Source organism: Populus euphratica, unplaced genomic scaffold (genome assembly GCF_000495115.2).
Source record: "Populus euphratica unplaced genomic scaffold, PopEup_1.0 scaffold271.1, whole genome shotgun sequence".
Taxonomy (NCBI): domain Eukaryota; kingdom Viridiplantae; phylum Streptophyta; class Magnoliopsida; order Malpighiales; family Salicaceae; genus Populus; species Populus euphratica.
Genome location: NW_011499926.1, coordinates 465,855 through 488,677, shown reverse-complemented (window position 1 = coordinate 488,677; position 22,823 = coordinate 465,855). Strand labels below are relative to the sequence as shown.

The 22,823-nt window shown below is 34.0% G+C and overlaps 3 protein-coding genes and 1 pseudogene across 3 annotated transcripts; 1 reads left to right on the top strand and 3 right to left on the bottom strand.

The window, feature by feature from the left end:
* Window positions 1-1,951: 1,951 nt before the first annotated feature.
* Window positions 1,952-10,141, bottom strand: LOC105135747 (putative disease resistance RPP13-like protein 1; annotated as a pseudogene).
* A 1,445-nt stretch (window positions 10,142-11,586) lies between these two features.
* On the top strand, window positions 11,587-12,135 carry LOC105135684 (pectinesterase inhibitor-like). Its single transcript, XM_011040685.1, has one exon. It carries the CDS (start codon window positions 11,587-11,589, stop codon window positions 12,130-12,132), a length of 546 nt encoding a protein of 181 aa, XP_011038987.1. The 3' UTR covers window positions 12,133-12,135.
* A 1,805-nt stretch (window positions 12,136-13,940) lies between these two features.
* On the bottom strand, window positions 13,941-15,388 carry LOC105135683 (probable xyloglucan endotransglucosylase/hydrolase protein 23). The gene is made up of 3 exons (XM_011040684.1): window positions 15,044-15,388; window positions 14,757-14,950; window positions 13,941-14,524 (listed from the first exon to the last, which is right to left on the bottom strand). The coding sequence occupies exons 1-3, from the start codon at window positions 15,329-15,331 to the stop codon at window positions 14,131-14,133; spliced, it is 876 nt and encodes a 291-aa protein (XP_011038986.1). The 5' UTR covers window positions 15,332-15,388; the 3' UTR covers window positions 13,941-14,130.
* A 2,360-nt stretch (window positions 15,389-17,748) lies between these two features.
* Window positions 17,749-20,715, bottom strand: LOC105135682 (ADP-ribosylation factor). Its single transcript, XM_011040682.1, has 7 exons — window positions 20,613-20,715; window positions 19,882-20,045; window positions 19,715-19,785; window positions 18,496-18,615; window positions 18,300-18,418; window positions 18,128-18,209; window positions 17,749-18,045 (listed from the first exon to the last, which is right to left on the bottom strand). Exons 2-7 carry the CDS (start codon window positions 20,027-20,029, stop codon window positions 18,040-18,042), a joined length of 546 nt encoding a protein of 181 aa, XP_011038984.1. The 5' UTR covers window positions 20,030-20,045; window positions 20,613-20,715; the 3' UTR covers window positions 17,749-18,039.
* Between the last annotated feature and the right edge of the window lie 2,108 nt (window positions 20,716-22,823).

Here is a 22,823-nt window from a genome sequence, read left to right as displayed (position 1 = left end):
GGCGAGCAACCAAAGGTTTCGTACCACTTAAGGTTTGATTTTTTTTCTTTCTTAATTTATATAGCTACGTACCATCATGCCCGTATTAGTTGGAATTCCAAATGTAGAATATGAGACACGATAAAGAGTATAATGGAACTTTCCCAAGAATTCAAGCTAGTCAAATTCAAAGCACAAAGAGTATTAATTAAGCAATCGATTTTACCGGTCCAAGATCAAAACTTATCTTATAGCAAGTCTATATATATATATATTATCCAATCTCAATGTCGGCTGAATCCAACTTTCATTGTCAACCTTAGGTCCCACCTGCTAGACCAACTAACAAAACTATAAAGCTTTTGCAAGAACGCCGACAGAAAAAATAAAGTTTAATTTCGCAAAAATGCATTGTTGTGGAGCTTATAAGAAATTGTGTGGAGAGATCACCACCCAATAGATGTGTGCCAGATGTAACATGTTTTCTCGAAGTTTCCAGTAACCTATATGTTTCTATTTTTTCATTATAAAAAAATGAATATTTTTCTTGCTAATCTATTACATAGAGTTTGATTTCAATTTAAATTAATGTAATCAAACACGAGTAATTTTATTGATTGAGTTACTATCTAGTTAATCTAATCAAATCTCATTACATCAAGATTAAAATAAGATTATTTTAAATAAAATCAACGGACTCAGATTTATCCCATAAAATCCCCCCAAACAAAAAATTAAGTCATAACCAAGTAATTGTTTCGCTTCGGGCACAGTCTAGCCTAACAAATCTGCTACAAGGTGTCCTCTAATAAAGAATGACGGGCTTCGAAACACGTATAAAAATGATTTCGTGGCTTAAACTACATGCGTGGGCTTTAGTGTCGGGTTAAGAGGGTCCATGTGCTGTTAATGCTACTTGATTATGAATTCAAGAGGACTATTTTAATTACCAGGTATACAATCTCGTGGCTTAAACCGCGCGTGGGCTTTCGTGGCTCAAATGACTTCGTTAACTACTACTAATAATTATTTTAATTTATTTACACTTTTAATATTTCCATTTCTTATAAGTTTATTTCTTTTCACGAAAATAAATTCAAGAGGACAATGGCATAAAATAACAAGTAATATAATTCCTTAAACTGAAGAACAAATGGTATTTTATGTTTTAGAAAAACGAAATAATGGTCATCAAGACAAAAAAAAAAAAAATTAAGGAAATGTATTGGTTTCATAGCTTTATTTTATTTACACTTTCAGTGGCCAAATTTTTTTAAAACTAAAAAATTAACTATTCATACACAAGAGGGAGAAAGAAACAAGAGATTAAAAAACACTCACTTACTTTTAGTGGCCAAAGTAGGAAGCTGAAAAATGCATACAATAGAGCTAGGATGTTGAGGAAGAATCACGCAGCAAAGGCACGGCAGAAGCAGAAATCCTAGCGGAAGGAGTTGTTCCAGCAGCAAGTCCTTGCGGGAAAAAAGGACTTTCAGCCGCAGTAGGTCGGCAAGAGGAGGCAGAATCCTTGCAGCAATCGGAAAGGAAGAAAGAGGAAGTGTTCTACAAGGTAATATATATTATGCTTAAATAGACAAGATATATTGAAGTTCAACGAACAATAAAAGAAAAATATAAAATACCTTTCAGAAACTTTTCTAAAACTATCTTTCACACAAGTAGGGCGTAAGGCATTGGAAAGAAGAGAAGGTTGGTAATTCCAATTTTTTACTACAAAAATTATTCATTTATATATATAAATAAATACTTTTCTTGCCCTCTTATTTTAAGTTTAAATCTTTTTCAAAGAAAATGGTGCCGCAACAAGATTGTGATAATTTTGAAGAACACACACACACATACACACATATATATATTTTAATCCAGCAAGTAATTTCTCAATAATTAATAGGTCGGCTGAGTGGATCCTTCCCCTTCCCTACTTAATAAGTAATAACTGAGAGAGGGGCAGTGGAAGTTCAAGTATAAATGACAATGAGTAGAAATTTATACATTCATATCTTATCTATATTTTGGATATAATATATATTTGAGTGTGTACAGTTATGGGACTGGCTGATTCTTCGTTGGGACCATGAAGGCTCACAAGTCATATTGCAAGCATCTGTTTTCAGAGGTCAATGCTTAATCTTCTGTCCAATTTGAGTTTTCTCCAAATAAACCATATTTTGATCTCATGGCTTCCACAGTCTTGATCCCTGAACCATCTTGAACATCATCATGAGACACGGAATAAAATTCAATTTACAAATCCATTGGCCTCTTCAATACCTCTGGGACCTAATAGAGCAGAAAAGAAACGGTAGAGAAATTATATCAGATAATTGAATGGGAGAGAATGTGGAATTATGGTAGGAAGGGGGAGTGTAAGATTGAGCTGAATAAAATTACCAAAACAAGTTATGCTTGTACATGTATATTCAGTAAACATAGAAATTTTTTCAACCTTACATAAGGAACGCACACCGAAGATCTTATCATCAATGGCCTGAAGCACGAGATTCAGACAAGCATCTAGTTCTAATACGTTCTGCAAGAAGTAAGTCTACACATGAAGCTTTTCTCTCGTAAGAGCTGGGCAAAATGGCTTGCTAGAGAATGCTGCAGATGAATCAAACCAGAAAGAAAGACTTCGGAAGTTCAATCTACTTGTTGCGGTTCAGAATACAAGTGCAAATAGGGAAAACTGAATTTACCTGGGGCACCCAGAATTCCAGTTCTCCTGCTATATGGGATATAAGACTATGCTGATAAGTTTCAATGGCATAAATGCTGTAAGAAATTCGTAAGACATTATTGGCAAAAATTGGAGGTGAGCAATGAAAGTCAGCAGTAGGAAAACATCTGCATGACAAACCTGTAAACACTGTCTCCCCAACTGGCCGTTCATGATTAAAATGAAATGCTGCCACAAATGACAGAATTAATAACAGAGAATTAATCTAAAAGTACACAAAAAGAAGCTTAACAAGAAAAAAGATAAGAAAAGAGAAATTTTGAGTTGAAATTCAGATAAGCAATACCTAAGGTTGATGGATCCTGTATCCATTAATATGCACGTTGGGGATGTGAGTAATCTTGAGCCAATCTACCCCTATTCCCTGTTGACATCTTTGATCCAGCAAAGGACACCGCCAGATTTCAAGAGAAGAAAGGGAGGAGGGGAGGCCTTCTCCTGGCATGGACTGTAGATTAGGGCAATCTGTGATGGTCAATTGTCCAAGAGAAGTGAGGTGTTGAAGCACCGAGTAGTTCAGGCATTTCAGAGTTTTAAGACTCCATATTTCAAGAGAGGCAAGAGTTGAGGGCAGCAGCATCTCCTCTGGGAAGGATTCCACACTTTCATCAACACCAACAGTGAATTTTGAAAGAGAAGGGAGCGATTGCAAACTCCATTGCATTCTGGCTGCAATGAGTTTGCTGCAATTTTCAATATAAAGTGATTTTAATTTAGAGGGCAGACCCCCTTCTGGAAAGAACTCAAGTTTTGGAAGGAGGAATAATCTCAAATCTTCAAGGGATGGGAGGAGGGAATTCATATGCTCAGGCAAGGACTTCAAATTTGCGCAATCGAACAACTGAAGCTCTGTCAAACATGAGGCAGGTAATCCTCCTTTCAGAAAAGATACTAATTTAGGGCATTCCCATATTTTCAAGGAATGAAGAGAGGTGAGTTCCTCTAGAGGTCCTTCATGTTCACAATGAGATTCCAAATTTGAACATTTAGAGATCCTGAGAGTCTTCAACCTAGGGAACAAATCCAGCTGGAAGCACTTGAGTGAATCACAATTTTCCATTTCAATTTCTTCTAAAGTGGTGAGAAATGAACCAATTTGCTCCATTTCTTTTGGTATGGAATCTATGGAATAGAATCGATAAACTTTCAGGCTGTGCATCCCAGAAGGCAATCTGCCTAGGAGCAGATGACGAGAATCATCATCTAATTTTAATTCATCAATGATTGGACATCTTGGAATTGAAGTTACAAGCTGCTTGCATCCCTCGATCTCAAGTGTTGTTAAGATGGAAGGAGGTGATTGGACAGCACCTTTCTTAGGTTGGGGCAGCCGCTTATGCAAAGCTTTTGAAGACAAGGGAAAGCTTGCATGCCTTGATCTGAAATCCATTCACGCCATTCAGGCATCATTGAAAGAGTTAAACTTTCAAGGGATCCAAATGGCTTCCTCACAGACATGCAACTTCCGTAGAACTCATGACCCACAACCGCAAGTCCCTCAAACCCTCTTACCAGGAGTTCTTTCAAAGACCCTAACTGCCCAAGTGGTGGTAAGGACGTGCAGTATTTACATCGGCTGAGCTCCATGGATACTATTCTTGAGAAAGAAGAGTCTCCTACCCAATCTGAAAACCTCGTACCCCCATAACCATAGATATAAAGATACTCCACATTTACATCAGGCTCTAATTTGTCAAGTACATGCCTTGCATGTCCAGAGTCATTAGGATCACCATCCCACATCAAATTCAAAGTCTTGAGGTGCTTCATACCCTTCACATTGTCATGTTGAGCATCTGGAGCACTCCCAACATTTTGCAGGTTCCAAATATTTAGTCCTCCCTGTAAATGTTGAAGCTTCCCCAACTCTTGAATGCTAGAACCAGTATCTTTTCCTAGAAAGAAATCACTTGGGTTTTGGAGCTTTGTTAGTTTACCCATATGCGGCGGCATCTTCGACAATTTTGTTCCTTCGATGTCAAGATGACTCAAGTTGATTAGCCTTCCCAAATCATCTGGTAGCTCAATCAGATCTTTGCATGACCGCAAGATTAAAGTCTGCAAATTACACAAGCCTCCCATGGATGCTGGTAACATTTTGATCGTTGTGCCTTTAAGAGTCACATATCGCAATTGCTTCAAATTGCCAATTGAATGAGGCAGTCTGACAAGGTTTCTGCAATCTTCCAAGACTAATGTTTGCAGATTATACAATGTACACATGGATTCAGGTAACCTTTTGATTTTTGCACCTTTAAGACTGGCATATAGCAAATGCTTCAAGTGGCCAACTGAATCAGGCAGCTCAACAAGCTCTTTACAATTTTCCAGGATTAATGTCTGCAAATGGAATGCAGTACTCACAACTTCAGGCAAGCTTTTTATTGATGTAGCGGAGAGATTAAGGTATCGTAAATGTTTTAACTTGCCCATTGAATCAGGTAACTCAACCACGTTGGAATAGTTAACCAAGGATAGCACTCGTAAGCGTGTAAGCCCTGGCAATAAATCATGTGTTACCTTATTATCGATTTGGTTGCGTGGTCTTGACACCGGTAAGATATTGATTTGGTTGCTTTGCCATGATTCTGACAATGGTAAGAAAGTGCGCAAAAGCTTGGCATCATAAATACCCTCAAATTTTTTACAAGAATCGTGTCTTGTTACTGCATAAGACAAATGACGAGTCCTTTCTGTGATCTTGTTTGAATCTTCGCCTTCCAACCTGAAGCAAAATTCTCTAGCTACATATCTAGCCAAGTCATTTATGAGGTCATGCATTACAAATAATGGATCCCCGCTTGATCCTTGAAAAACTGACCTTGATTTTCCACTAGATTGCTGGAAAAATGACCTTGAAACAAGATCATGAAAGAACTCATTTCCTACTTCTTCCATCTCCTTATTTCTTTTAGGTGGAACTAGAAAGCCCTCTGCCATCCATAAACGGATTAATTCATCCTTGTTAAATTCATGATTCTCTGGAAATATTGCACAGTAAGCAAAGCATTGCTTCAGCTGTGGTGGAAGATAGTGATAACTCAATCTGAGAACAGGAAGAATACCATCATTCGGCAAATCCCACATGTTGCTCTTCAAGATCTTCTCCCATTCCTTAGCATCTCTTTTAAAGCGTAGGAGACCTCCCAGGGCTTTTGCAGCTAAAGGTAACCCTTTGCACTTTCTTACGACTTCTTTACCTATTTCTTCCAAGTCTGGACGTGCACTGCAACTTCCATCATCAAATGCATGTTTTGCAAACACCAACCAGCAATCATCCGCAGTCAATTCCTGTAGGCGATGGGCTGCAACGGTGGCCTTGACCGATGCTACGCTTTCAATTCGTGTTGTGACAAGGATCTTACTTCCATGTAACAGAGACTTGAAAGGTGTCAACAGAAAATCCCATTTTCCCCAATCATTGCTCCAAACATCATCTAAAACAAGCATAATTTTTTTCCCTGTTGATTCCTTCTCTAACTCGCAGTGAAGTTGATCTCCAGTCATTGTATCACAATTCATGGAACCAGCCTTCTTAAGAATATCTTTGATCACCTTGAGGACATCGAATTCTTCCGAAACACAGATCCATACCTTCATATCAAACTGCTCTCCTACTCTGCTATCATTGTAAACAAGCTGAGCAAGAGTGGTCTTACCAACCCCAGCCATACCTACTATGGGAATCACATCTAGCCGTTTGCCATTTTCAGTTGCAGATAGTACCAGTTTCATTATGGCTTCCTTATCTCCATCCCTACCATATACCCCGGATTCATCCACAAGAGAAGTTGTTGGTATTCTCTGTGATGATGCTTTCTCAACAGTACCCTCTCTCAGACCAAGGGCATCCTTTTGTTGTACCAAGTACTCAAGCATGTCAACGATCTCTCCTAACTTTGTCTCCATCTCTTCCTTTACTTTCTGAAATGAAAAACGAGCAGATAAAAAGCCTCTCACCTGATCTGCACTAGATTGAGAGCCAACTTCCACCTCCGAACGCAGAGCTTCATAAGCAATCTCATCCAACAAATCATCAGCTTCATATACAGCATCTTTGACTCGCGGGTGCTGTTGAGTTTGGGCAGCACTACATATTTGGGACTTGAAAGTTGAATGTAGCAAATGCAACAAGGCAGCTCCAACAAAAATGAAAACAACTCTCAAGTTTCAATGGTTTACTTATCAAATGTGAATTATGAATCATGAAAAAGCTTGCCTGAGTCTCATATAACACCATGAATTATGAAAAGAACATGAATTCGAGTGTAAGTTTGGTATTGCAGTGTGGAGTCTTTTTTAAAAAAAATGTTTTTTATTAAAAAATATTAAAATATTTTTTAGAAGTTTTTATTTATTTTTTACATTAACATATTACAAAAACATATTAATTTAATTTTTTTAAAAAAAAAAAAATATATCCAGCAGCATAATGCAAGATTATCTCAGACTTGCTGAAATTAAAAATTGAAGTACACAAGCAGTATATCATGCTGCAGCACACCTAACTATAAGTATTAAAAATTTAAAACATGTTTGAGATTGTAGAATAAATTGTTTTTTAATATATATATTTTAAAAAATATATTAAAATAATATTTTTAAAATTTTGTTTTTGATATTAATATATTTAAAAAAAATAAAAATAAAAAAAGTTTAAAAACACGATACAACTACAAAAACAAACACCATTAATAGCTTAAAGAACATCACTTCCTGAAATTAAGCTTGTAGAGAGTCTTAAGAATTCAAAATTGACAGATGCAATATATCACATATCAAATTTAATACCTTAAACATCCACATTAATTTCTCTCACAAAGAACTAAGAAGGGAAGATGGCAAGTTAAATTTTTGCTGGAACAACAACACTAAGAGAGAAAAATCCAGCAAAACAGATCCTACAAGGCAAAGCAGATGTAGAAAAATGATAAACTTTCAAGAGCCTCATCTTGGGAAAGATCAAACATCTGTTCTAATATGGATTCTTTTGTCAAAATTACAGTCTTTCACAAATGAATGAACAAAAATACATGTAAATGTTCCCCTCATTAACATTCAACGAGGAGAATGCTAAATTCTAACCAATTCACAGAAAGTTCATGGTGGTTTCGGTAATGCCTCGAAACCCAGGCAGAAGGTAGAAAATAGAAACATACCATACCATATTTCCATAAATGGGACATATTACAGACAGCAATTCTTTTACCTCGGTTATAAACAGAAAATTAACAACCTAGGAAGAAGATGTTAACAACTGTAACAAGTGTATCTCATACAAATGAGAATCCAAGAACTAAGTCGAACTTGAACTGCCTTTGTTGAACATTAACCACAAAGCTCAATCAAGATCAATTAGGAACAATAATAAGAACAAATAAGAGGAACAAAATCAATGTCAATAGTAAACACAAGAAAATAGAGCAATGGAAACTAAGAGGAACAATTCAAGAGCCAGAAGAAATACTGGTTCAAGATTTTCTGAAAGCAATTCGAGAACAATATACAATCCGTCACAGCCAACCACAACATAACAAAGGTAGCTAGAGAACAATCAAAACAGTGACTAAACATTTCATTTGCTTTTTCTTTCTTTCTCGACAAAAACTATCTTAGACATGCAAAAGGTTTTGATCTTCAAGCATAGTTGAAAAAAAATGAAGCCCACAAAGAAATAGGACATAGAATTGCTAAACAGACAAGAAGCTTGGAGTTAAACTCACTTACTTTCAGGCATCAAAAACAAAAAAGGAAAGCAACAGTAGAGGTAGTTGCTTTGCTGATATTCTTGGCCTTCAACTTCTGGAAAAGATTTCTCACCTACTTCACCACAACACTACATTGTACAAGTCCGGCCAGCACCGATGAAGGTTCGGCCAGCTCTTTTCCTCCCTCTCTTCTTGTTATTTTCCTTCTCTCTCTTTTCTCTTCTTACTGTTTTAGGGGAAGACTACATTTATGCCCATATAAATTTATCAATGTTTTACTACTACACTCATAGTTCAAACCTTTCCAATGTGACCCTTATAATTTTTAAACAGTTTCAAGAAATTTTAAAGAGTAATAAATAATATTTATTAAATTAGAAAGATAAAGACACAACAAAGAGAAGAAAACATGAGAGATTGAGAATTAAGAAAAATATCATTCAGTCTAAACAAAAATATTCTTATCATTTTTATTAATTCTTTTCTCTTTTATTTTTATATCTATCTCTTCTTATGAGCTTATAAAATAAATATTGGTAGTTAATAATCCATAAATAGTTTAATAAGCATAGAATTAATTACTATTTGTATATCTTATCAAAAACATCTAACTATTGAATTTTTTCATATCTTTATAAAAAATCATTTTTTCCTCTAAAATACTTACATATATCAGAAAATCACTCAGAAAATTAATATAAAAACTCAAAAAACAAAAACTAGTCTATTTAGTCAATTAATATATTTTAATTAACCGGCGAGTTTTGGGTGAATGGGTAAGGGTAACATTGTAACTTTTTGAGAAGTAGAAGGGTAACATTGGGAAAATTCAAACTGCAGAGGCTAAAGTGAAATACGGATAAGTCTATATGGATTAAAACGAAGTTTACCCTTTTTTATACGCTGAATCTCCCTTTTCAAATGAGATTACTCTCCGTTTTTCTTCTTTCTAATTATAACCTTAAGCTGTTATATTTTTTTAATCATATCCCTATCTTTCAGGCTTATTTTTGAGCTTCGCAATTTGCCTTGACATATCATATCAGGTAAAAGGGGAAGGAAGGAAATTAAGAAAATCACAATGATTCTACATTTTCGTAGCAAACCTACACATCCAACTTTACAAGGAAGAAGTGTTCTGACAGCTTCATACTTCATGAGGATATGCAGGGCAAGCTCAAAGTTTCTCAGAGGCTGTCGAGGCAGCGGCAGAACAAAAGGAGTAATGAAAATCTGTCAGCTTGAACATTAATGCCTTCCTTTTTCTCTCGCTTGAGCAATGCAAATTTGTAAAATGAATTTCACGATTTAATTATTGAATAATCACAAGTTAGATAATCCAGTTCTGATAATGGGATAATGGCAAAGATTAATGACCATAAAAAAATTATGATTTAGGGTTCTTGTGTGGTGATCATTTTTGGCAAAATTTTGTATTGTTTGTGCTTATTGTTTTTATCGTGTTGTTCTTGTCTGCGTCAATCGCTAAGCTCGCTCTATTGAGATTATTGACAGCTACAGGGGAAAAGCTGTGCTGGTACGTTTATGACTAGTTAAAATACTCACAGCTTGTCTGGTTATCAGTTTGGGAGCATATGTTTGCCAAGACTTCATTGGAGACTCCCCAAGACAAACGAATACTTAAAGAAGCTACCACCAGAATAGCAGAAAAGAGGGTTAGATCTGATGAAGTCATTTTGTTCTGTACTAATCTTTGTCAGGTACGTGGAGCTAGAATCTTAGATGTCGATGATTCTGTAAAATGCTCCTTCCAAACCAGCTGTTAATACGTTAGAGAAGGTTCATGCTGGCTATTGAAATGAAAGGTAATTTTCCTTCCTTGTTACCAAGACCTGCAAGCCAAGCTTGAAAAGCCTCACCGACTCTCTCAGCAAACACAGTATGAGCAAATCTCTCCACGCCTGTCCCAATGTAAATCTTTTCTTAGAACTTGTGCGAGTCAGATCCCAATAAACTCTGCAGCTTTTAATGGTATTAAAAAAAGATTGGTTTGTTAACCTGGGGAACTACTCTGAGTGTCAACGAATATGTTCTTGAAAGGGTCAATTGAGACATTGTTGGCTACCGCATAGGCTAGCTTGAGGCTTTTCTAGACTAGTTCGCACAATATCAAATATTTAGTGAAAAAAACTATCTTGTATGTGGAATTTTGGATAACTGATGTATCAGGGCTGATGAATAGGGGATGAAATCTCCTCTCTCTTCTTTATTGTTGCATAATTTCTTCTTTAAAGATTATTGAACTTGAGTGTTGTGAATGGTAATGGAGGTAGAGGAATTGATGTTGTTTGTGGTCATAATAATAGATGAAAAGGTAAATGACAATCATTTAAAATTTATTTTTAATATTAACATATTAAAATGATATAAAAACATTAAAAATTAATTTTTTAAAAAAATATAGTTTCACTGCAAAACAAACAGTCTAAATAAAAATTATGAGCCGATTATTTCCCAATTTGAATTAGGAAAGAAATATAGCAATATTCTCTAAATTTTCTCCTCTTCTACTCTTGAGTAATTATTAGTAATCTAAAATAAATTTTATTTCCTTTACTTATTGTAAACAATTAAATTTTAACTTCACTTACTTCTTTCACTTCCATCAATCCATCACTACTCTCTTCTTTTTTTCTGTTAATATAATTTCCCGAATTAAAAAAATTATTTACTACATCAAAACATTACATTAGTAATTACAATAAAAATAAAAGAAAATAACACGTTGCCTCCACTATCTCCATGACCATATATTAGGAAACAAAATCAACTTCTCTCCTTTTCATACAAAAATCTTTCATCTCTTACAAATATAATTATTTTTAGCATTTTAAAACTAATTAAAGACTAAATATAGGATGATTTCTCCTTCCATAATTCCTTGAACCATAATCTCAAAGTGGCAGGGACTATACCGTATAATTTCTTTAGCATATGGGGCTTGATCATGCTTTCAAATCTTTCCTTCTTTTCGACCCTTTGCTTTACTCGCAACATCTTCTGAAACTTATATTTTCCTCAATAGACTTTCACACATATACACAGGCAAAGGCATTCACCACAGTACTCTCCTCTGTTTCGTATATCACATCACTATATTCTAATTCCAGCAGCAGAAACATGGCCTTTTCTCACTGTTTCTCCCTATTTTTTCCACTTCTAGTCATCATTCTCTTGACCAACCCTCCCTTAAGTGAAGCCCAAGATCCCCAAGATTTAATCGACGAAGTATGTCGACAAATGGAAGACTATGGTTTCTGCAACAGGGTTTTTCATGAGAACATGAAAAGCCCGTCAATAGACTATGTTGGTCTCACAGCAATAGCAATGGACCAGACAATAACAAACGCAACACGCACTTACGAGTACATTATGGATCTTCTACAGAACACGACTGACCAATCATTGAGGAATGTTCTTGTTGCATGTGAGAATGCTTTTGGTATAGTGAAGTCGTCTTTCGGGGCTGCCTTGCAATCTTTTAACAGGAAAGATTATGATGATATGCTCAAGCTTGAACAAGTAGCACCAAGAGCACAAGCCAGCTGTGAAACTAGTTTCACAGCACCACCAAGTCCTCCAAATCCTTTGGTTGAAAGGAACAGGGAGATGAGGATTCTGATAACCATGGCTATTGTCTCTGGAAAGGCAATACTAAAGCGTTGATGTTGTTTGTTAGGCTTGTTAATCTGCGAGCAACCCTTCTCTAGTTTTAAGGTGTATTCGTCATTTATATCGGTGGATTTATCCTCGAAGGAATAAAATTTGAACCGTTCATTTATTTTGATTTTTTCTCTTCCCAACTTTTTTCTTTTTGAGATATATATATATATAGTTTCGAACTTGAAAACAAGAGCCAAATACAATATAAATCCGAGTGTAATGTCACTTTTATAAATTAAGGGATTCTAAGTTAAATCCAAAATCCATAATTAAATAACAATAATGACATAAAAGTGAAGGATAAATAGTTTGTTACTAGTAAAAAAACTTTTAAAAACTATACACATTATAAAAATGAGAATTAATTTAAAAATATTTAATTATATTTTCACTTGTTAAAAAGCTATTATAACCATTTGTATAGAGAAAAAAAATTAATAATGTTGAGTATAAAAATAAAAATAAAAAGAAATAAAGTTAATTATAAAATATATTTATTTTTCTAAAAAAACTTTTACATTTTTCTTTCTTGATTGAAAAGAATTCATTCTTGAATTCAGCCTACACTTAAAAAATATTCTTTATCAAGAATACTTTTTGTATATAACTTATCTCATCATGAATTTTTAATTTTTTTGTACGAATCATCTCATTATAAATTTCTAATATAATAAATTTATGTAGGATGTCCTATCCTATATCTCACTACTAGGATTTTAAATTAAAAGAATTAATGTAAAAAAAACATTACAATTAGGTTTTAAACGTTTTTTTCTCGAGAAAGAACTTCTTCATCCCCTCATATATAAACATGTTTTAATATATAACTTCTTACAACTATGATTATTATACAACACATAGCAAAGTAAAATAATTATTAAGAATTATTGAATTTTAATACAAATTAATGCAGGCAGAAACAGAGGATAAAAATTTTATTACAAGTCAAAAACTTTAAAAATTAAAAACACCATAAATATAAAAAACTTAAAATACTTAATTTTATTCCTTTATATTTCCTATTGCTAAATGGATATTAATTCTTTACATAGAAAAAAACTAAAAGACCCTAATAATATTAAATAGAAAAAATACACTAATATATATATAAAGCTACCACGTCATATAAGTTTAGTTAATTATAACTCAATTTTTAATTGACCTATACACGAAAGGATAGTGGGTAGACCAAGAACACATGAAAAAGAAAGAAAAAAGTACAGGAGTTTCTCTTTGCTATGAGTAATTCAATCTCGCCTCAACATGTCCCGGGTTTGGCAAGACCAGCTTTGCATGTACCGACCCATTAACCAACATAATTACAATACAAGCTTTGATGCTCGCTTTATTACTGGTTCAAGCCTATTAAATGTGTTTCATAACGTGTTTCAATTATTTTTTCAAATTAGAAGGTATTAAATTACTAATTTTAAGATTTTTTTTTTTATGATTCTATTATGCTATGTTAAAAGTTTTAAAAAAAATATAAGGAAATATTATTGAAATATATATTTTCAATTAAAAAACATTTTAAATATTATTATTTAATTTCATGACAAACACACAGAAATTGTCGTTGCCCATGTAACCTCTCTCTAACCAAATACCTCAAACTTTGAAGTCATTGCTTTAGCACAATGACAGCTTTTCAAGATTTACAGTTTAGCAATTAAATTTGATACTTCAATTCAGAATGTTTCAGGTCTAAAATTTAAACTGTTTGGTGTAGATTCATGGGAATACAAGAGCTGTTTCATGTATGTGGGATCCAATGCTTGATTGCTAGATGTTTTGATGAAGAAAAAAAAATCGAAATACAAAGTTAAGGATTCTGTAATATTAGTTCTTAAATCGAACACGTATTATTGGAAAACATTGAAACCAAAAAAAAAAATCATACGTACATTTATTAATCTGTAATTTTCATGAGTAAAAACAATGAAAGAAATTAATTATTAATATAAACCATGTATTGCTGTGTGACTGTGTCTTCTTCCCCCTCTAAGACATGTTGCATTCTGGAGGAAATCCCTGGGGAAACCTCTTGGCATCTGTGCAATAATTATATATCATGTTGTTCGTTTGCACCCATTGAAGCTTATCAAGATCTGCTGAATCAAGATCCTCTGAAAGCCAAGAAGGAGGGGAGAAATTATTTGTATCACAAGAAGATGCACCATTGAACCAAACACAAGCATTATTAGCATTGAAGTTCGTATAGGAGGCAGTGAAAGGGGCTTGTGACCAATCAGTCTTGACGAGACCACCTCTTGTAGCCCAGTTATCTGCATTCCATAAAGTAGAGTAGAGTCTCATTGGTTGATACTTTGGAAATGGAACGCCAATTGATTCCATGTTCTTGAACTCCCTAATAGGGGTGCCATCTACAAAGAAGCTGACACAAATGAGAAGGAAAATGTTAGCAAAACAAAGAAATTTAAGATAACAAAAGGAATATATATTGTAATACTGTTTAAGAGTACAATAATAATTATTTTTTAAAGTATTTTTTATTTGAAAATATATCAAAAAAATATTTTTTTTTAAAATATTATTTAAAATACAATCCCAAACTCTCTAAAAACATATAACATATAATATATTTATGGGAGCAAGTGTTAGCTTACATGATTCTTTGTGGGTTCCAAAGGATGGAATAGGTGTGGAAATCAGCAGTTGGATCAAACCAGAGATAAAATTGTTGCTCCTTGTCGCCTTTGCCTTGGCTATACACGTTAGTATGAAGAATGTAAGGATCTCCACTCAAGTTCCCCAAGAACTCAAAGTCTATCTCATCCCAGGCCGACCCTTTTGATTGTAACTGAAAATTATTACACCAACAGAGATTAATAACACCAAGAGAAAATGTTAAATTTCTGTACTCAAAATAGTCATTAATATTAAGAAAACTTACGTAGTAGGCAGTTACAGTGCCAGCAGAGTTGCCAGGGACAAGCTTGAGTTGCATATCAATCTTTCCGAACAAATACTCATTCTTGGATTGGAATCCTGAGCCAGAAGCTTGGTCAAGATTGAGATTGAGAAGCTCACCATCGTTGAGTATCATTGCACGCCAATCTCCCCATATAATATCAAAGTCCTGGTAGAAGTTACCAAGAGATGACCCCATCAAAGAAGCAAGTGTAAACAAGACCACTACCACTAACATTGGAACTCTTGAAGAAGCAAGAAAAGAAGCCATTGAGAGAGAAACTTAGAGAGTTTTTTTTGCAAGAAAATTAGTTTGTTTTGAAGTGAGGAGATGGCGCATGATTTGGTGGGTATTTATAGGAGAAGATGTGGCAGTGGATGAGATGTGCCTTGGACGGAAGGTGCATTTCAGCTGTGGCCAGTTGGACAAATGTTGTAAGGAATTTGGCTGTAACCAATGACAAGCACAGAGAAGTCACTGAACGCGGTTTTGCATGGATAATTTTGATGAAAATGATGGAGATTAATTGGTGGTTTAAGAGGCCCGGGTTTCTTCCAGCAGGCATCAAGCTGTTGATTCGTTGGTCCACTGCTTCCACGCACCGTGTTTTTCTTACCTGGACCACCACCGTCGCCAACGAGTCGATGGTGAGCATGCAGTGGATTAATTGGTATGCGTATCTAAGCAGTAAAGTTGCTACCATATATATATATATATATATATATGAAAAACCAAAAGTAAAATAATAGTATAAATTATATTTTAAGAATTTGCCATTTTTAGATGAAGATGGTTTTTAATGTGACATCATAATCGAAATTATTAAACAATACGTATTCTACTTTCACAATGCCCATTTCCCGGTCATGAGTTATAAATTCAGCCTGACGTTGATCCGAACCAAGCCCCCAGGTCATGAATTTTTTTTAGTCATTATCCAAATCAAGCTTAATTTTTTCAAATTAAAATGATATCATTTTAATTTAAAAAAATAATCAACAGATTACAGCTAAATTTTTAATTGGTTTTGCCATCTGATCATCTAGGTTTTTTACTTTTTTTTTATTTTTTAAAAGTCATCCGATTCCAATTTTGGATTAGTCGGGTTCTGGATCGACTTGTCGGATCAGGTTTTAAAACTATGATTTTATTTGTTTGCTTTAAAGCAATTCAATTTTATAAAGTGATTTTTATAAAAAGTAAATTCTTGAAAAAATAATTATTTTTTGATATTTGAATAATTTACAGTATAATGAAAAATAAATTCAAAAATATTTTTTAATTTTTGGCTATACCATAGAAAATAAACTTGAAGATGATTTATTATTGTTTATTTTTTTTCAAGTTTACCTAACATATATATAGAACATTAAATGTAACTATTTGATGATTTACAATAAAAAAAAGGAGATACAATAAAGTGTTAATGGTGGGGAAAATGAATTTATTATATCATATATTTATATAAAAGCTTAATTATTTTATAAAATGTAACTATATAAATAATATAAATATTTTAAATATAATATTATAGACATATAACCTTATTAAGTAATTTTAAGTAAAATCTATTGATATTATTTCATTTTAAAACCTCAAAATAATTTTTTTTTCATATTGAAAAGGAAAAATTAATTAATAGTAATGGTAATTTAAGAGTTAGATATTTGGGTTTTTTTTTTGGTTTGAAGACTTTATACCGAGGATAAATAGATACAAGAATTCGAGAGGAAGAGAAATGAAGGGTTTTTTTTTTTTTTATGAGGCTAGCAATCGGAGGAGATAAGTGTTTTTTGGAGATGAGAAAACGAAAACACTTTCCTTCTGGAAGGATTTTTTTTTTTTTTTGGAAACCATTTTCTTAAGAACTACTTTCCTAAAGTTCACCAAACATGAAGAAGTGGAAAAAATGGTTTTGCAGGAAAATATTTTTCTATAAACAAACAAGGTATAAAAGTAATTTATGATACAAAGGAGTGCTAGCGTGCGCACTTGAGGGGGAAGCTAAAAACAAATGTTTGAGGGGTGTGTCGTATCATGTTAGAAATAAAGTACTTATTTTAACCTCATCTTTAACAAATATGGTATACTTATGAGAAACTCTTTTTTAGTTTGCGAGATGATTTGTCAAATTATTGTGATACTAACAAGAGGTAAAAAATAAAATAAAAGAGAGCATATAACAAAATGCTATTTATTCAAGAAATTAATGATGAATGATTGTTTCTGAAAAAAAGGGTTGATTATTTTTTTTCTTGATGAATAATTGAAAAGATTAGAGATTTGTATTTGATATTTTAGTGCGTTTTTTTTTATTTTAAAATATATCAAAATAATTTTTTTTAATATTGTATACATTGAAAAAAATAAATATAACATTAATTATTTTTTTAAAAGGAAAACACTTATGAAATATACTCATAAACAAAAACTACTCCATTTCCGATCAATACCTTAAGAGGAGAGGATACATTGATAGCAAGCTTAGAAGGAAAAACCAGAACCAAACCATTATAAATTTATGATGTCTGCAGAAAAGTCTGATCAGGACTGTTCATCGTTCGTGCAAACTGGTAATAGAAATCAAGTGTACAACATTCGCCGAAATATGCGTCCATTCGCAGAAAAATAGCGAATGTCAATATATTAACTACAAAAAAAATTCCCATCAAGCAATGGCTGGTCAATGAAAGACACATTAATCTCGCAGAGCTCCACTAGCAACAAACTTGTATCAAGATACATCATGTTAAAGCTGTGAATCATGAATTATTTCAAAACTATAGGGATAATTAGTCAATTTCTATTACAGTAATAATATCTTACACAGCCAAAGATGCATTCTCTTGCTGATTACAGGATATGAAATCGGCAACACCAAACCTACTAGCAAGATTCCCAAAGTAAGTGCAAACACCGGACCTCGCAAGATTCCCAAGGTAAGTGCGATCCAAAAAGTTGCATGATCAACCCATTTCTTAAGCCTGCCACAATTCATAAGCCAAAGTTACAACCAACAAAACACGGATTTTTACCATTGTTTCCTACAAAACACTATGACCCTACCTTGCTAGCAATGTTGTTGGAAAGCCAGTCAAGCCCTTCGTAAAGACCTTCACCAGAAGTGGCACAAGTGCTCTGGATATACCTGCAACAGACATAAATATCAGATGACATCAATGAATATTAAATAGAAGAAAACTATCCAGAATTTTGCAATGGAGATATTATCAATTACCAGTGGCGTTGACGAAGAGAATGAAGACCAAGCTTATCTGTGATTTCAGCAGCATTCATAGCATTTGGAAGATCTTGCTTGTTTGCAAAAACAAGTAGCACAGCATCCCTCAATTCATCCTACTCAGAAAATTAAATTTCATTATTAAGATGCGCAAAACCACGAGAAAACATTAAGAACTAAGGCTTATGGCTACCTCGTTCAACATCCTATGCAACTCATCCCTAGCTTCAACAACACGGTCACGATCATTGCTATCAACCACAAAGATGAGCCCTTGAGTGTTTTGGAAATAATGTCTCCACAAAGGTCGAATCTGTGCAAATTAGAAAAACAATTTGACAAACAATTCTTTTTATCAACATAAAAAAATAAGATCCAAGATATCGTTGAATGCAAGACACAAGGTGTTGACTTGAGGAAAATTTTGTACAAAAGCAGTAATTTTTTAGTACATAATTTCAACAATTAAAGCTAAAATTACATCCTTATTTGATCAACATAAGAGATAAGAGAAAAGAGTATACGACAATAAACAGGGAAATAGCCAAGGAAATGTTGATAGAGAGACTGGCAACTCAACTATTCATTTCTTAGACAATTCATTAAATGCATAGAGAAACATGCAAGCAATCCCATTTACGATTCCGGATATGTAATTACACCCCAGCTTGGATACCATTACCTCACAAAGACAAAGGAAAAAACTGAAAACACAAGGTGTCTTCAGTAATGTAGCTTCTGAATATGTTATGAGCTGGAGGAGGCCAAATAGCCAGCACAAGACAGTCCATAATCATAGATAGACATTCCTCACTCCAAACCAAAAAAAAATTCAACCACTGAACATTCACAAACACATACAATGAAATGCCTGTCATATCATGGATAGACATTCCTCACTCCGAAAAGAGCAGAAAAATGAAAGACAAGATTGCTCCGGCCGATATAGCTTATGTTTTTGTTGTTTGCTAATGACAAGCATCTAATCAGCACAAGACTGCCATGAGAACATATGCATAACCAAAGAACAGAAACTTAGACAACAAAGGCATGTAAATGTGTAAAATTAAGAAGACAGAAAGTCTATACTTCTAGAACTTCAGCCATGCAATGGATAGTTCTCCTTGTAAGAAAAAGGTAAGGTTGTACACTAAAGTGGCGAGATCCACATAGTTTATGTTTTTTGTTTTGATATGATGGAGAGATATCTGATCTGTAAAAGACCATCCATGAACACATTTACATCAAAAGACAGCAAGTACAAGCATAAATGCACATCATATCAGGTTTAGTCAATGATAGAGCAAAAAACTTATGAAGCAGTAACTTGAAAGGATAAAAATTTAACTCATTTCCCTAATGTCACCATTATACTCAGAGCTGATATCACAAGATAACAGATTTTTTCATACCTTGTCCTGGCCACCAACATCCCAGACAGTGAAGCTTATGTTCTTGTATTCCACAGTCTCCACATTAAACCCTGAAAGGAGGCTACATATAAGCATCCTTTACAAGAAAACACAATAAATCCAGTACTAAACAGCTCTATAGTACCAATAATATTTTGATAACATACCAATTGTTGGAATAGTGGTGACAATCTCTCCGAGCTTGAGCTTGTACAAGATGGTGGTCTTACCAGCAGCATCAAGACCCACCATGAGAATTCTCATTTCTTTCTTGGCAAACAGACGGCTAAAAAGCTTGGTGAATGAGAGCCCCATCTTTCCAAGTTCTTAGCTGCATCAAAAACAAATCACCAAATAAAAAAAAAACAACAATCAGACTTACAGAAATAGATCCCCATTACATCAACCTTAACATTTTATCATTCACACAAATCAATCAAAATAAAAATAGATAGATGTGCAAGCGAGGTCTCCACACACATCCTCTCACAAATACAAGCAAAGTCTTCTCTTTTTTATGCCATTTCACAAATCACACAAAATCCAATCCAATCCATTAACAAACAAAAAAACATCAAAAAATTTACACATTACAATGCCTGTCCCTTTCAATTCCATCATTTTCCTTTCATTATTTCGCAACAAACTTCATGATCTCCCTTTTATCCATTCCAACAAACAAAAAATGCAAAAGGGTCATAAAAGAATTCGACAAACACCCCTAAAACAGATCCAATCTAACATGGTTCAGATCTATGAACCATTCATAACAAAACCAAAAAAGATTTTTTAAAAAAAAAAACTTTAGAACCAAATTAAGACTACTCAAGTTCTACAGTAACAACATCGACAACCAATATAAACATACAGAAAATCAGAGAGAGTTGGAAAAGCTTACAGAGACGCAGAGGAAGAGAGAGGGCAGGATCCGCAGAGAAGCTGTGCAGAGAGGGGGATGAAAGAAATGGGAAAGAATGACGGATGGCCTGTCTATGTGCGCTGGGAATTTAGATATGGATGGAAGTTAGTGGCGTTAATGGGTTAACGACGTTAGTGTCAAAGTGAGATTTTTTGTGGACCCTACATTTAATTTTGGACTGTCGATTTATTATATTGCTAATCACTAGTAATTTATTTTCTTATTTTAGCAGCGGATTCTAAATTTACCTTATAAATATCGGATTATTTTCACTAATTGTTTTATTCTATTTAGTTTTCTCAGTCAATTTTATACTTAACTTCTATAAAAATTTCATGTTAAAAATCTACATTTAATTTCGATGATTATGACCATTATAAATCCCCATTATTTTCAATTAAATTTGCTTGTTTTATATGTTGAATTTCAATTCAAAAGGGGACAGCTAGAGAAAAAAAAAGCATAAATTTCTCATTTAAATATGAATTATTATTTTTATATCTATTTATGTGAGGTCCACAATCAAGTGTTTCATGATTGTTTAAGAAACAATACAGTGCTTAATTCATAATTATATATTTATTATTATGGTAACTTTTCCATGTTTAACAAAAGAGATTTAAAAAAAATATTTTTAATTATAGCTTTAAAAAATATATGAATGGTTAGAACTATTTTGAAATTGATTTTTCAAGTCTATACGAGAGGAAAAGCTTTCAATGTTGTGCGTGTGTGTGTGTGTGTATAGTAGAGGCTTCGATGTTCTGGAGAATCTTGTGATTGAGAAAGGAATATTACAGTGGGGTAAAAAGAGGGAAAAGGTAAAAGAGGGAAGGCATAATTGAATGTGGCCAATATGCCTGCCAATTGGAAGAATATATTGCCATGCTCATCTTCCTATTGCATACGTGAGATTCTGTCTGGACAGCATGGTCTGGTCAAGATCTCCACCAGAGAAAGCGGCTTTTGTTGTAAGCATTCGTTCCTTTCTTCTTCTTTTGACTTCTATGTGGCACCTCTCCTGTCTTCTTTTCTACTCAATCTTGCTACTTGAACCTATGGCACTTCTGTCTATCCATCCTGGCAAGAGCAACCTAGAAACTGAAACCTGAGCGGCAACACCCGTTGCCAACAGGAAGGCTCTTGATTTTTTGTAAGAAAAAAGAGGAGTTTGGACAAGAGCTTCAAATTCCGAGGGAGAAAAAACTCTTGTTGAGGGTAAAAAACGATAGCTGAGATGTTGCTGCAGAAAGTTTAAGGAATGGATCCATAATCCTTGCCTTCCATCAGAGTATCTTTCCATGAATGATTCTGTAGAATTCACAAGTCAAAAGTACATTTATCTCATCTTTTAGATTTTTTTAAAGAGGGTAAGAAATCATTCATTTCAACCTCTACAAACTTATCAGCAATGCTAGTCCCTTCATATGCAGCGTTCCTTTCTTCTACAATCGATTCTAGCTTTCGAAAATATTGATAACACGACCGGGTCACGGTGTTTGATGAACAGATTGTTGCGCAGGCATTTTGGGCGATGGTCAAGGGCATCTGTAGGAGAAGTTACGTGGAAAAGATTGGTCGAAGCCAGTGCCTATATTGTATATACTTCCATGGAAGGAAGTTATGAAGAAAGGTCGCTCGTGAATCAACAAAACAAAAGCCGTTATCCATTTGCCAAAACAAAAGCCGTTATCCATTTGCCAAAACAAAAGCCGTTATCCATTTGCCAAATTTGGCCTTCATTTTTATTGTTGTTTGGGAGCTCGACAGACCATGGACGCACCCCGCCTCGAGTGTTGAGCCCGCCCACATCAACTACCGAAAAAAGTGGTTTCTTTTATTTAATAAAACAAGCATTATTTCAAACAAAAATTAAAAAAAAAAAACCTAAAATGATGCAAATTTTAAATTAAAAAAAAATCTTGAAAATAACCTGGCTGATCTGACTCAAGTCAAACTTTACAACATTATTCGTTCTAATTGATTCTTCAAGAGCACTAACTGATAAATCAATCCTCAACGGCAAGGTTCAACAACCACTAGAAAAGTGCACGGTTCTGCATAACAGAAAGTTCAGAAAGTACAGCCTGCGATAACCAATACTACAGGGCAAAATAGCTACTACAGACATCAAGCATTGGCTGGACAATGAAAAAATCTGCAAAAGCTCCTCCATCCTAACCTTTGAAA